At 33.0% G+C, this 13,517-nt stretch overlaps 1 protein-coding gene across 1 annotated transcript in view; it reads right to left on the bottom strand.

Annotated features, from left to right (window-relative positions):
* Positions 1 to 259: 259 nt before the first annotated feature.
* Positions 260 to 13,517, bottom strand: part of LOC137922926 (uncharacterized) — a 35,110-nt gene continuing 21,852 nt past the window's right edge. Inside the window, exons 3-7 of the mRNA XM_068766037.1 lie at positions 12,741 to 13,201; positions 9,951 to 10,066; positions 9,253 to 9,345; positions 1,147 to 1,239; positions 260 to 447 (exon numbers count right to left, since the gene is read on the bottom strand). Of these exons, the coding sequence (XP_068622138.1) occupies positions 352 to 447; positions 1,147 to 1,239; positions 9,253 to 9,345; positions 9,951 to 10,066; positions 12,741 to 13,201 (859 nt within the window). The 3' untranslated portion in view covers positions 260 to 351. The remainder of the gene's footprint in view (positions 448 to 1,146; positions 1,240 to 9,252; positions 9,346 to 9,950; positions 10,067 to 12,740; positions 13,202 to 13,517) is intronic.

Here is a 13,517-nt window from a genome sequence, read left to right as displayed (position 1 = left end):
CCACTAATTATAAGTGAGGTTGGCAAAAACGAAACTTGTACATGGCTAAGTAGATAATTTCTATGAGTTTATTTAGTCTGTTCTCCGGTCTGATGCATTTAATCCGAACAGGTGGTAGACTCAATGTGAATAAGAGATATAGTATATCGTATTATATAAATAAAGAATTTTTAAATTTAATATTGAGCGACCGTAATTAAAGATTTCGGGGGGCGTAAGTAAGGATTTTGGGGGCGTAAGTAAGGATTTCGGGGGCGTAAGTAAGGATTTCAGGGGGCGTAAGTAAGGATTACGGGGGGGCGTTAGTATTTCGGAGGGCGTGACCCCTGATTACTTCTAAAGTTGCTGTCGCTACGTGAGCGTCAACAGTGGCCTGGGTGTATGTGAGATACGCTCCTGAGCACGGTAAGGTCGGTTGGCATTCACGTCCACGTCGATATCTGCTTCCTGGAATTTAAAATTTTCGTTGAACATGAGGTGAAACTTAAGGAATTTATTCATGGGAGGTCATTTTCAGTGTTTGTGGGTTTTTAATTTTGACCTACACTTTGTTTGCTGAAAAGAAAGTGTGGTTAAAGCAAAGGTTTTAATACATAATCATTGTACAATCTTAATAAATACATTGTTATAATTAATGATATTTACAAAAAAAAGCAGGTGGACTGAGGACATAGTAAGAAAAAGCAAGCCAAATAACGCGCCAAAACGGATAGTCCTTGGGTCCATAAGGTTTCTGGGGTGGAAACCACCGACTAGCGTACGTATGCTCCTATAACATGGTAATACTAACTTGCTAAGATAATCAAAAGATGTTAGTTCTATTGGAAATCTTTATGGCCTAGACCTATTTCTAGTTGTGAGCGCTACGGTTGAAAGGATATATATATATATATATATATATATGCATCTAGTGTCGTTGACGATTCCTTGAGATTTTTAAACTGAACAGTGCCTTTTATACACATTGGCCGAAGTTACAGTTGTGATATACATATATTATGATCTGATATTTTGTAAACGCGATTCGTGTGATATTTTTGCGATCACCTTTAAGGTGCTCATAGCTTTCGTGAAACGTTTGCGGAAAAATGTCAGAAGTTTATCACTTGTTTCCATCTTCAATGAAAGGAAGTTCTAAATAGTTACCTCTGGATCTATGCTCCTGGACCATGGTCCCCAGCCGGGTTCGTCCTCGTGTTCGTAATGGTGCTGGTGCTGCGCGTGTTCATAATATATCACCTGTGAACAAAAATAGTTTCAAATATTTGTCGCTGAAGTTTTTTTTAAGTTAAATCCGACGACATCGGAAGTGCCATTCTGGTAATTTCCCATGCGATCTTTTTTATTTGTTAATATTATTTGTTGGTTAGTACTCCACTGGTAAGTAATGCTAAATGACCAATGACATAAAAAATTGGTAATGTCAAATGATATCTTCGTTTCATCTATTATCAGGTGTCAAACATTTGTACACTCCATACTGATGACCTGGGATGGGTTCCACAAGTTCTGGAGAAGGGAATAAGCACCAACAAGCGCAATATAGGATCTCCACCCACAAGGTCAGTATAGTTATGCCGTCGACGTTATTAAGAACTTCGAAGAGGTTCTGGATGCAAGCCGATTCCAGATGGTTATTTCGTATATAAATGGGAAAGTCTAAGCCCAGCATTGGGCGTCCTACCGGTCAAATAATGATTCTTATTGCAACGTCTTCACAAAATTATTTAAAATAGTTGCATTCGTTCATGTGTACAGTAAAATAAATAAAAATCAATACGATACGAAATACATCAATACATTCTTCAAAAAAGACGACGTATATTGAAAAGATGCGAAGTTAATTAAGATTTTCTATACAAAACCATGTAAAGATTGAAGATAGGTTCCAGAGTAACGAAAATACTATTTTTTACAAAGAAAATTTAACGAGGTAAACATTTAAAAAACAAAACCAATATAATTCTGCCGATAAATAAATTAAAAAAATATTTTCATATTTTGTAATCAGAAACAACACACTATGTAATTGAAACCGAAGCTTAATATTATCAAAACAAAGTGAAAATAAAACTGTATTGAAATTGTGTTTATTTTTAGTTATAAAAGGAATCCCCGGGCGAAAAAAGTGTTGGCATCTTTTAGAATAAAAATATATATTCCGAAAAAAAATTAAAGATTCGAACTCAAAACAACGCAACGTCGAAAATCTAATGACGCACAGTGAAAATTAGTACTAAGTAAGCGTTGCAACTTCGAAACAACACATAAAAACATTTCTCCTAGAAGGAAATCTATCTTCAGTTAAACTCCACAAATAACAGTTATAATTACTTTTAATGTCTGAGAAAGTAGTTTTTTTAACTCGATTAAGATTGGTCTATATAAAGCGTTGTTTATGTCTGCCGAAACCGGGCGACGGCGTGACTCATTTCAGGTGAAAGTTTTTTTGGGTTTCAAGCGACGAAACGAGTTTGAAGTTCATTGAAAGTGTTACCTCTTCACCAAAAAAAAGTAGTGCTGTACAGGTTTTTGTAATTCAAAATATGACTAGAATAGTCTGCCCGCAAGATGGACAAATGACTGTTAATATCATTGACAGATACTGGTCGCTTCCAATCTGTCATATTTGAAATTCATAGGATAGGCCATATCAAGCAGTGGGTGATCTAATGCTGAAATAATGTTGATGATAAACAGAGTTCATCACTACCAGTGGAACTAAATCAGTGTTGCCCAACGTGGGGTCCACGTCCCACAGTGGGACATTTTGATAGTTATAGAGAACAATTCGAAATTGAACTCGACACGAGTTTAACCCTATCGATCTAATATAAAAAATATAAAGAGAAAGGTACATGAAATGTGGAAAGAAAGACAAAGTACAAAAGATTATAAGAAGAGCGCGCGAATAAAAGTACTGTGAAAATTATTATTAATAAATGAAATAAAACGACCCTCTCCTTCCAAAAGATAGTGGGCACAAGAAGCCTACAATAGCGAGGCCTTTAAAAAAATATATTTAAAATATACATCTTACATGGGTGAAAGAAATTCAAAGGTGGGGCATGGCATATAAAGACCTGAAAAATACTATCTAAATAAAAACAAATTACAATGCACTGTTCAATTACAAATTGAAAACTAGATTAGAAAATCAATTTTACAGCTAAAGGAGAAAATCGATTAGACCGATACATCCGGGTGATCAGACAATTTCAAACAATTTTGGATGATGCTTAATTCGCGTAGAAATGGTGATATCATCAGCCGATTTAGGGTAGGTTTATAGGTTACAGTGGACGCTTAAAAACATATGCACCAATACCTCACTTTGCGTCGTGGTTACGTTCCAAAAAAACACGACGCAAATTGAAACGCCGCTAAGCTTTCTATAGCAAACCATGTGAAGATCGAAGATAGGTTCCAGGGTCACGAAAATACTACTTTTTAAAAAGAAAATTGAACATAGTAAACATTTAAAAAACAAAAATGATATAACTCTGCCAATAAATAAATCTGAATAATATTTACCTTTTTTGTAACCAGAAACAACACGTAAATATTTATATAAAATTATTATTATCTTTAAAAAAAAGCATAACACACTACATACATTACAACACACTACGTAATTGAAACTGAACTCTTACAATTAGCAAAACAAAGTAAAAATAAAACTGTATTTCAAATTGCGTTGATTTTTAGTTAGAAAGGAAATCCCCGAGTTTTGATGGCATGGCGCAATTAGAAAAAGGTGTCGCCATCTTTTAGAAAAAAAAAGAAAATTTAAAAAAAAAAATTAAAGACCCGAATTCTACACAATGAAACCTCGAAAAAAACGAAGCAACAAAACAAAACGAAACGACGCAAAGCAAGGTATTGGTGTATAACAAAAATATAATACTCTTATATAATGATTAAATATAACGAATTTTAGTTAAGGTAAATTATGATATCGTTTCAGCCCATAGATGCTCACTACAAGGTACAGGCCTAAATCACCACGCTTGGCAGGCGGGTTTACAACTGCAATGAAACAAGAAGGTATCCAGCGACCCACGATCGCAAGTTTCAATCCTCTAGATAGCCCAGGTGATCTGTGCTCAAAGTAACAATAATATTCATAAATTGGCGATCGCAGTATTGTATTATGAATTTTGTCTTTACAAAAATTAGCAAAATGTTTTTTTGCTCAAGTTTGTTTTATCAGTTTCATCAGTCATCAGAAGGTTGCGTGTTCAAATCACGTCGGGGTCAACAGTTGTGGTGGAGTTTAACAGGTTCGGTAGGCAATGTTAGAGACAACAACTAACGAGCTGGAGCACTAAAGTTAAAACGATTGGATGAAAGATAGACAGTTTACCTTAAAAGTCATCCACCTACAACTTCAGATACACCAACACGGTAATAAATTGTTTGTCATGCGAATGAAATAATTTTCACATAAAACTTTCACCACTCACTTTTAAATATTAAACATTGATTCAAAAATGATATAAGATAGTCTTTAATTCCATATTCCATCACAGCACTAAATATTTAATACAAATTCGCAAACAACAACACATATCAGTTGACGCCGGTCGCCATTTTTAAATTCCATAATATTTTTCGGCGCGAGATGCGATTTTGACAACCGCCTACAAATCATACGCCGCGCGTCCTTACATTTTGCGCATGCGTAGACCGATGGATTGACAGATAAGCGAAAGCATTTTGACAAGTGTGATTATTTTGCTACATATGTTTCAGTCGCTTGAACTATTTACTAATAAATCGTAAACTATTTAAAACTGAGTTGATAGTTTTTTTATAAACATTTGGAGTTTTGCTTGCTTTGAATGACACCATAACATTGAAATAAAACTTCGGACTGGCGTGCTACCCTAGAAAGAATCAAGAATAAAAAAAGAAACTTTAAATGGCGTAGTTCATATTTTTGTGAAGCTTTTCATTAAATTTCAATTTGTAAATGGTGTTTCTAACAACGCAATAGTTTCATTTAAATTTTGTTAAATATATTACAAATGCGGCTATTGCATATGAAAATATTTATAAATGGTTAAAAGGTTTCCATGCTGATAATAAGAGGGGCTTAGCAAATATGACAGTAACTTAAATCTGGGATTTTCTTGCCCTAACAACATAACACCATATTAGCCTTATAGACTTAAAACTTATATTCATTAATATATATATGTATGTATGTAATATTAATTAACATAATATCAGAAATTACTGGGCACTGCCTGTCCCATCAAGTTAATTACATTGGATTTAAAATTTCGGACAAACGTGCAACGTCAGACAAAACCTAAAATTTAGAAAAAAAAAGGAAACTTTCAATGGTGTGTTTTACTTTTGTTAGGTTTTTTAAATATTTAGCGGCATAAGTAAGGTTATATATATACACATATAAATAGCGCTATAAGTATATATGAAAAAACTGATATATAGTTATAAGGTTTCCGATATATAGGTGATTTCAGCAAATATAACAGTAGTTTCAATCTGAGTATTTAATGTGTAATTTGCATTGCGAAAACTACAAATTATATTTACGAGAAAATTCCTTCAATATTCCGATAATAGTACGGTAAAAAAATTATATGTCGGGCGACTAAACATAAATCTGTAAGCTTCGATGCAAGCCAGTATGTCGAGGTCGCTTTCTCTGACCGAGACATGAACCCGGAAGCTCTGTAGTCCCGTTTGCTAACATCTTCATGTAAACAGAGATAATATTTTATATTATTCGTTGTGAACTATTTCAAATTTCAAAATATATTATTTAGACGCGGAGAAAAGTCTTATACCATGATCGTATATTGCGTTTTTGATTACCAATTTTTTTGAAAGTTACCGTTATTGGTGATCTATATTTAATGGAATCAGGCGTTACCTCGCGGAAGTCCATCCTAAGTAAGAAAAGGACCAATATTTAGCCACTTCCGCACATGCAGTGATAGTCGTGCAATGAAATGCACCGCCCGCCAGCTCGGCAAACAATGCGAATCACACAACCGCCACCACCAAATTACTCAACATGTGTTTCACTCCTCCACGGGGCATATATTTTTTTTTTTGGTGACCTATAGTTCTTATTTTCAGCAGATAGACGGCCACTGCATGGCATGGTCCTTAACTATGCTGTCAGTCTACCTGCTCGCCTTAAAGAACCTTTCAGCCCCAACAGCCTTCGTTTGCACAAGCGAAGTGTCCCCGCCCACTGGAACATCAGACGAGTAACTCACGCTTCGTCGGATCTCTTAATTTTTTATTCGACCTTGCAGCGGAACTCCGTGCATCTCTCTCTTTCACTCTTGTTTAATACTTCTATTCGTCACGGTTTCTTTCATACTTTTTCATTCTTTTTCTGCCTCCATATATCACTGCTTCTTCTTCACAATTTCCACAGTATCGCAGTTAAATTGTTTCCTTATTTTAATGTGTTTAGTCTACTTTGTATATCACTATTTGCTTACCATAAGGCCTATTTTGATTGTGGAATATTAAAACTGTCAACAAACGACCTTATAGCGCGTAGAACGGATTGCCGATGTAGGTAAGCGGGAAGAAAGAGTATATCCGCAGAAGAAGCAATGGTTACCAAAGAAGTTTAAAGAACTGCTAGATTGGTGTGGTAGTGCAAGGGCATATTCCTTGCGTTACCGACGGGCATTAGGCCAAAAGACGAGATTCAATGTCGCGGTATGTTGGATATAGGCAGTGCAATACCAGTTATCGAAGAGATATTTGGGGGTGGCCTATATCTTGCAGTGGGCGTTCATCAGCTAAGGTGGTGATGATATCAACAAATGTAACAGCGCGATGCCCCCCCATTTGTGATTTTCTCTTTAAGACATTCACATTCTTACAAAAGTCCCATTATAATTTTATAATAATAATTTATTCTCTTACCAATGCTCGCGTAATTTCGCTTTATTTCGAGTATCATAAATCCGTGTGAGTTGAATAATATATGTTAAGAGATGAAAAGAGAACTTATATGTCGAGTGAAATTAACCAATTTGAAAGGTTATATTTCATAGAAACACGATCGAAACTTTTGACTAGACTATTATTGATCATCGACTCTTTTAAATTTATTTCATTTTTGACTCTATTCTTCTTATAGTTGTAATAGAGGAGAAGAAGCAGTAAGAAACTCTACAAAAACACAATTTTTAATAAAGTTTAACTATACTGATTTATGCACACACACATGTTGGATACAGACTAAACGAAAATAAAAGAACCAAGTGACATAATTGCAAAGATTCTTTTCATTTGAAGTTTAATGACTAGCAGTTGAGTCTTCGACTGTTACTTCAAACTACAACTATAACATGAAAAATCAAAAGAAAGAAGATTTTTATTACTAGCTTAGTTCAAAAATAATACTCAGTTATATACTACAGTACAACCTAACTTGATGCTGATTTTCAGTAAACCGTTACTGCTCGCAACCATTAATGAATTGGTCTAAAAAATAATTCAGGTTTTCAAAGTTGTTTAAAACGGTTAGACACGATACAGGTTGTATGTTTATTTTTAGACAGGCTATATACACAAAGTTACTGTAGTATTTAACTGTTAATAATGTCATCACCATTATCGTCATTTCGGATATAGACCTCCTTTATATATTTACAATACGACCGGTTGAAAGTTGCTTGCACCTGGAGTCTTAACGACTAAAACAAGTATGTCTGTCCACCTCGCAGGAGAACGTTCCTCGCTGCGTCTGCCAGCACGTGTTATTAGTGTAGAATATACATATACTAGCTGATCCCGCAAACGTTGTTTTGCAAAAAAATATTTTTAATTTTCAATTTAAAAATAAGGGTTGATCGTAGAGGGGTGAAAATTGAGGGTTGTATGTATTTTTGTATGTTGTATCATAAAAAAATAAAAACAAAAAATTTCGTCAAAAAATAAAAAAAAAATATTAAGGGTGAACAACCCTTATCACATAGGGGTATGAAAAATAGATAGTAGCCGATTCTCAGACCTACTAAATACGCATATAAAATGTGGTAAAAATCGGTCAAACCGTTTCAGAGGAGTTCAAGTTCGAACACCCTGACACGAGAATTTTATAAATTAGATAATCTTTAAAGAAAAATAACTCTTCAAATTAAAAAAAACCTTAAAAACGTAATTAAAAACGGTGCATGTTTTTAAACTTTCATTAATTCTTAACAACTTCGCATATAAATTAAAAATTAACGTATAAATTCGAAAGTAAATACAGTTAACTCGTTACTTAAAGTGGGTTGCAAACAACTTCTAGACTTCTAGGTTTCTTAGGATTATAACTTCAAGAACAGGTATGGATGTATGACAAGTCAATTTACATGCAATTAACGGGATATCATAAATCATTTGAATAGAAATTTTATATTGGAAAATTGTGAGAATGTTTATTCAATGATAAATAGGCATCTGTCTGGATTGTTATTACACTATTTTAACAAAATCGCGCTGTAGGTAGTGTGTTATTTTAAGAATAACAGATGTTTGAGCAAGGATTGTCATAGAATAGATGTACTATTTCAAACAGAACGTTCACAGCTGGACATCTCACATATAAGTCCAGTAAGATCGACAGGAAGCGACCTGTATCTTCCTGTATCGTTCTGCACAGTTTCTTTCATTCATCACATTTTGATTGTTCGCACATCACCGTATTTCACCCATTTTCATTTCTAGTTAAACTTAGTTCTTGTTACAGCATCTTATTATTTTATTTTCTTTATTAACAATTTATGTTATAATATCTATTTGTTGTTTTACTTTTATTTATTTATTAAGTTACATTGATAGTTACTTTATATTGCGACATCGCCCATAACTTTATAACATAACACATTATTGTAGGGTTGCTTCTCTGGGGACCTCTGTTGGCATTACTAAATTTTATATTTCATCAGAATATTTAACAATATATATATATATATATATATATATATATATATATATATATATACATATATATATCTTAAATTAGGTGAAATGACTGTTCTGTTTGGAACGCTACTAGCCGGCAGTCCGCTCGCTCGGACTCGGTTTTTTAGTCACTATTTTACGCTAATATTTCATTCCAGTCACAATTAATTCTGGAGAAGGTCTTATATGTCTACTTATTTAACTTACTCAAAGTTTTAAGATATTATCTGTCATACATATTGTAAGAAAACATGTAAAATAAAATAGATTAGAGCAGAATAATAAAGAAGGACTCACCTTCTGCGGCTCATGGTGTTTATTCTTCAGCTCGACCCAGAACCTCGCCAGGTTTATCGCGAGACCGATCAGTGCGATGATGAAGAACTTCACCTGGAAGTTCAATGTATAGTATTAAACTAGCTGTCCACCGCCTGCTTCTTGCACTTAACTTACTTCCACGTAACCCCCCATGAGGGAGGAAATTCGTAAAATATTGTAAAACTTCTTAGCTGTTTTTTGATCAAAAACAGAAATATTTTAATTAAATTTGAAGCCTGTAGGCATTATAATTACAGAGATATCGTGATGAGTCAGTAAAATAGTGCAAAGCTCTTGTCATTGGAAATAAGTACTTTAAAGCTCTTTGCTGACTAAAAAGTTATATATGCACGGATACAATTAAAGTTTTCACTCTAAATATTACGTAAGTATGTTTTTTATTGGAATTCGACAGTCTAATAACTTCTAGCAGTACCAAGTCTGTGATGATATACAGGAAGCAGTAAATTAAATTTAATTAGTAGAAATTCAAATTTGGAAACGCTTTTTCTTAATATATTACCATAGCGTTGTTTATTATTTGTGGATATGGTGTAACATACATTAATTCACAGCAAATGAGCTATATATTTACACCTTTAAAGATTTTAATTCATAGCAAGTCACTTAGTACAAAACTAAATTAGTGAGGAAGGTAAAGTTTGATCAAAGTTTACCTGCAACTTAAAGGAGAGGATTTGCAGCAAAGTTCCTATCTTCGCTTTCAGAACAGCACCCAAGATCAGCAGCTTGAGGATGGCCTTCTTCTTCTTCTTCTTTTTACCTCTTTGCTCTAAAAATATGTTAAAAAGTTTTTAAATGTCATATATTTTTCACAACATGACATATATATATATAAAATTGTCGTACAGCATAAAAAAATCCCTGTTTATTTTTTATATATTTTTTTAGTTTTATTTTTGTGCCAGTTATATTATATAAACACTAGATGTAACCATAGAGATTATATATATGTATATATATATATATATATGTATAAAACATTAATTGTCGGTAATGATGTAATCATATCGCATATGCAATATTAATTACTCCGCAACTTTTTTCTATAAATGATAGTTGTTTTAAAAATGAAAAAGATACTAAAAAAACAGATATTAATTTAGATATTTACTTGTATTGTTTTTATATTTATGAAAATAAGTATTAAGAAATAATATATTAATATTAAGAAATAATGTATTATAATCAAGTCTTTAATTTTTTTTTCTTTTATTTAATTGCAAGTGTATCGAAGGGGTTTCCCTTTACATTGCTAAGGTCGCTTCTAACCTGTCTTATTGTAAATCTTTAGGTGTGTATTGTGATAAACCAAAAGGGTGTGGCGAATGATGAGAGTCGAGGTGTGAATGGTAAGAGAATGAAAGAAAACGTGAAGAATAAGAAAAGAGTAATAGGGATTGTGAAGAACGAAAGAGAAGAGTGATAAAAAAACACAAACTGAAAAAATAAAATAAAACAGCTCCTTTACTTAGTATGTCAAAGGGTATAAAAATATCTGTTGGGTGGCCTATGCCCAACGTTGGACGATCTACGATGTAAAGGATAACATTGAGAGCCCCGATTTGATGATAAAACTTAATTTCTCCATTAGTAAATTTTATTATAACATGGTTAAAGATATATATATATATATAGTTACTTAAATAGATAATGTTTGATTGTTCACCCAATAGTAAAATAGTTTCAATTTTACTCTTCACGCATGTATAATTCACCTCCAGAATCAGATGTACGACATTCTGGTTTATCATTACATACATTTAATTTGATAGAATATGTTACAACATGTTTATATTAAACAAGTATTGAAGGTAATAAAAATGTTGTCAATGCACGCAAAGATATTTGAAGTTGATCTAATGCCGTGTATGGTCACGCAGAAATTCCAATCCAATAATTGAAACGCATATCCGTGTAGAGACGAATGAACGGAGATAGTTCCAGTTTGCATCTTGTGCTATAATCATCGATGCATTAAAGAGAAGCGTCGAAGATACAAAACATTCAGATGCGATCTCTTTCAATGCTAATGCATTTCGAATCAATTGACACAATTCTAAATCTTTAGTTCGATGATTACTAGAATAATTATTAAAAATGAAATTGACGAAGATCAAAAGATTTCTTTTCATTATTCTACATGAAAAACGGAAAAAAGCAAGATGAATCATGCAAAAAATTAAGTACCAAAGGCAGTCTTATCGCAAACGATGACTGCTTTCAAGCAACCATTGTATGAACATTGTAAATAAGGAAAAATGGAACAATATATATCAAAACCCAAGAAAATAGATATATAGATATACGTATATCAAATTATGTTTTCTTCTAGCCAACCATTAATTAAAGAAATAAAGCGAAGACCATAAGTTGATAGAAGGTTGGGAATGTTTGTCCATACAAATTAAAAGGAGTACATATCTAACATATAAAAAATGTCAATGTACATCATAAATTACACAGTATTAATCAGATGCATATATTTGAATTATACGTTTCCTTCTCTAGTTTACGGACCCTTCTGCTCCTTGAACTCAGTACCGATGAAGCTGTAAAAGCCTTAGGGCTAACAGCATTAACATCTTCAGAAATAATAGAAACAATAGACGTTTTCTTTACTAATTACATTCGCTCTTACCCTGTATTGGAAGACCGACAGTCTTTAAATGGTTAAGGTGATGTTCCATGGATTGACTAAATGCCAGAGCTTCCCTTATTTATTTATTTATTTATTTAACAGTTTATTGTACACAATAAAAACACTAAAGTAACAATACAAATATAACTGACACAACAGGCACTACTTATTTCTAACCAGAAATTTCTTCCAGTAGGCCTACGGAAGGAGATTCATAAAAAGTAAGGCAGACACAACGTGCACAATAATTAAATTGAAATATTTACAATAGATACGACTTTTGACATATATAATTACATACTTAACATGAACATAAATGTATACTTACATATTATATACTTACATAAATAAGCATAATAAATAATATATATACATAATATAAGCATAAATTATTGTATTGGATATGCGTTCAGCATTTCGATTGGAGGTTTCATCATCATTATGCTAACTGATGGATGCAAGGCATAGGCTTCCACGAAAATTCGCCATGATGCGACCTATATCATCGGTCCAACTAGGTATACATATATATAAAACTATGAATGTGATTGTCTAAACTACCCGGAAAATTTCAACCAAAGTTGTTCGTTTCATTTTAAGATAGCATGTATCTACAGTAATAAAAGCAATGCTATTACTCCATACACCTAGATTATTTGATAGCTATTAATTAAATTTTAATTTAAGTAGAAGTGGAATAATAGTCTAAACACGTAACCATTACCCTTGGCAACTTTTATTGCATTTCATGGCCGTTATGACACTTATTACAGCGCGTGACTTTAATTGACTAGTTTAAACAAACCTTCGAATGAGCTTTTTTCCTGTATTCCATTTTCGGTGTTTTCGTTTTCTATCACGTGTTCCGCAAGCGCGTCCAGAGCTTTCTCTCCGATTCCCCACATTTCCGACACCAAACCTCTCCCTTTTCTATAATTAACTACACCGTTTCCAGATTCATCATTTACTTCTGCGTCACTTGTATCAGTGTCTTCTATTTCAAATTCTGGATCGTTTACTGCACTTCTCGCATCATCGTTGTTTAAAGAATCGTGTTCTAAATCTCGTGCGCCTAAAACCCATGATTGAATTTTAGCTGCGCCAAATCCTCTGCTTTCTTCATCCTGTTTCTTTATTGTCGTTGCAATTGGTCTCATCAGGTGGACTTTTTGCGGTCTTGGCTTATTAATTTTCATCTTCTTATCATTATTTGACATTGAGATCTGTTTTAATTCTTCTTTCTTTCCTCTATCTCTTCCCAGCGCTCTGTTGAAGAAATAAAATATCAATTAATAATTTACCTCATGTTATGTCGGTCAGTTAAATTTAGGATTTGTTATATAGTTAAATTTATCACAGTTAACATATTAGATATCCATTTGAGATAATATGAATAAATGAGTTAACAACGCCTTGAAATAATTCAACTTTTATCTAAACGCTTTTGACAATCGTTACAAAATATTGGTTTTCGAAGCTAATGATGACTTAAAATGATTTTAAATATGGTGAAACATATCAACCTTTGAATTTATTATTGCTTTTAAGTTATTCCCTTGTTGTTTCTTAATATGTACACTAA

The sequence above is a fragment of the Battus philenor genome, unplaced genomic scaffold (genome assembly GCF_028537555.1).
Source record: "Battus philenor isolate CCGP_79_NKW_IND1 unplaced genomic scaffold, ilBatPhil1.0.hap1 SCAF_20, whole genome shotgun sequence".
Classification (NCBI taxonomy): domain Eukaryota; kingdom Metazoa; phylum Arthropoda; class Insecta; order Lepidoptera; family Papilionidae; genus Battus; species Battus philenor.
Note: the sequence above shows the minus strand (reverse complement) of the source record. Positions and strands in the feature narration are given on the sequence as shown.